Source organism: Cyprinodon variegatus, unplaced genomic scaffold (genome assembly GCF_000732505.1).
Source record: "Cyprinodon variegatus isolate N-32 unplaced genomic scaffold, C_variegatus-1.0 Scaffold344, whole genome shotgun sequence".
Lineage (NCBI taxonomy): Eukaryota > Metazoa > Chordata > Actinopteri > Cyprinodontiformes > Cyprinodontidae > Cyprinodon > Cyprinodon variegatus.
In genome coordinates this window covers 558,399-560,788 of record NW_015150797.1, presented here as the reverse complement: position 1 = coordinate 560,788, position 2,390 = coordinate 558,399, and the positions used below count along the sequence as shown (strand labels likewise).

General features: G+C 39.5%; 1 protein-coding gene across 1 annotated transcript in view; it reads right to left on the bottom strand.

Annotated features, from left to right (window-relative positions):
* The window catches only part of LOC107091604 (atypical kinase ADCK3, mitochondrial-like), a 29,775-nt gene that overhangs the window by 7,285 nt on the left and 20,100 nt on the right, over positions 1–2,390 (bottom strand). Inside the window, exons 12-13 of the mRNA XM_015385624.1 lie at positions 887–994; positions 730–795 (exon numbers count right to left, since the gene is read on the bottom strand). Of these exons, the coding sequence (XP_015241110.1) occupies positions 730–795; positions 887–994 (174 nt within the window). The remainder of the gene's footprint in view (positions 1–729; positions 796–886; positions 995–2,390) is intronic.

Sequence of the window (2,390 nt, the reverse complement as noted above, 5' to 3'; positions counted from 1 at the left end):
TTTCAAAGTGTCAGAAATGGATAACAAAACTGCTATTTTCAATGACTACTTATTTTTGTCCAGCTTTAACATCGGTATCGATATCGGTTATTGGCAACATGAGTTTTAAAATATATCGGCCAAAATCCCAATATCGTGCATCCCTAAGTGTTAGTGTTGGTGCCCCCATCATCTGATAAAACCATTCAACTCTAACAGACGCCTGGTTGTTCCTGTTTCACTTTCCAAACAGCGCAGCTCGTTCCTGAGGATTCAGACCCAAACAATGGAGTCTGCTGTCCACATGATTCACCAATTAAAGCAAGAAGAAAGTGTGATTCCTGAGGCTCTCTTTATCACCCCAGCAGAGTAATGCGTATCGAACATTTAATGCCAAATAAAAATGTTGAGACAAGGAGACAAACATGCAGAAGCGTTGAGAATAGGTTATTTATCAGGCAGTTTTAAACAAACTAATCCACACTTCACTTATTACAGTTGCAGATCAGGTTGATTATTGTCAAATTCAATGACATAAATCTTACCAAAGCACATTTTGTACAGGAGTGAGAGGTTATTTCAGGCTGCTGTGCTTTCTCTTCTGGAAGTAACTATATTTTTGTTTTGCAGTAAATCATTTTAAACGTTTACCCACTTATTCAATAAATTTCTTCTGATTAGAATTTTAAAACGTGTTCAGAAAAAGTCCTGATGTAAAGAAGAAAACGTTATATGCCCACAGCTCCTTACCTCAATGTATGTGTCTGTGAATTTCTTGTCAAATCCACGCGACGCTCCGAAGTCCAGCAGCGCGACCTGAAAACACCACAAGCAGACAGCCAGTCATCCCGGTGACACAGAGACGTCGCGAGTGTTTCTCCTCCAGTGCCAGTCGGGTTTAACCAACCTTATGAATTTGAGGATCATAGAAGAAGTTGGACCAGTTGGGATCGGTCTGCATGAATCTGAATTCAAACAGCTCCCTGAGGCACAGAATCAGAATCTGCTCACAGATCTGAGTGGAAACAAAGAGATCAAATAGATACCATTACATGTCATAGAAAATCCTTCAATAGAATAGAGATGCAACAAGCTGCCCACAGAATTACCTAATTACCACCACCTAATTAGCTACTAAATGTTTAAACCAAGTTTACCGTAATTTTCGGACTATAAGCTGCGACTTTTTCCCCATTTTTCAACCTTGCGGCTTATCTATGGACTTGTACAGCTAACAGCCACTAGGGTAATACGGTACCTAAATCTATGGATTTTACCATCCACCATGTTGACGTCACATTTGCTTCAACACACAAGTAGCCGCGCGCAGGAATGAGGACGTCCTCCGGAAGCAGACTCAGAGACAAAGCAGTCAATTTGGCAGTAAACGAAGGAAATAGAACCGCTGCACGTAACCTTGGAATCAACGAGTCAATGGTGAGACGTTGGAGACGCCAGCAGGAAGAATTGTCTCATTTCAATTGTGTTGAAATGTTAATAAATAGGAGCTTCCCCCAAACAGTTGCCTCTTTCCCAACAATCCTCTCTGTGCACGAACCATATGGTAATTAAACCTAAAAAACCTGCAGCTTATAGTCCGGTGCGGCTTGTATATGTACAAATCATGCAATTTAGCTTCTGCGGCTTATATTCAGGTGCGGCTAATAGTCCGAAAATTACGGTAAATGCAGCTTTTCTGTAAACAGATACATCTGCCCTTCTAACCTAAAAACCAAGACATGGAGAATAATATTCAGGTTGAACATTTCCACCAAAAAGGTTCTCCTTCTTCTCCAGATCTGGAGTTAAAGTCACTCCTGAGCAGGTTAGTAAAAGCCCTAGTTTGCTGATGCCTTATAACCTCATTATTATTAGTGTTAATCAATGTATTGTCTGATTGTCCTCTTTGATGAGTTCAGGTATAATACCTGCAAATACGCGGCCTAATATGACCACTGTAGCTTTTTTAACATCTTTTTATCTAAAAACGAAAAAAAGAAAAAAAAAAAAGTGCCTGTGATCATTTCCCAATCCTAAATGGGTTGATCTCTGATGCACAAGCAGCCAGAAAACCGGAGCTTCCTACAGCATTTAGAGCAACATTTATTATTAGTACTTGGAGATATTTAAAGACAGGCAGAGGTAAAGGACAGAGGCAGAAACTAAAGTTATGGATTCAGAGTGCAGATGTCACAGGTGATTTCAAAATGAACTGTGGGAAGGTAGCAGATATTTAGCTTACTCTTATTCTAAATACTTCATGTAAAACTATAACAGAAACAAAAATAAATGTTAGCTTGTGGTTATATAGTGACTAAACATTCAAACTGACCTTCAAGGCAATGAAAACACTCAGAGCACTACGTGGATTAATGATTAAGGAAGCATTGCAGCTTTCACACTTCAACATG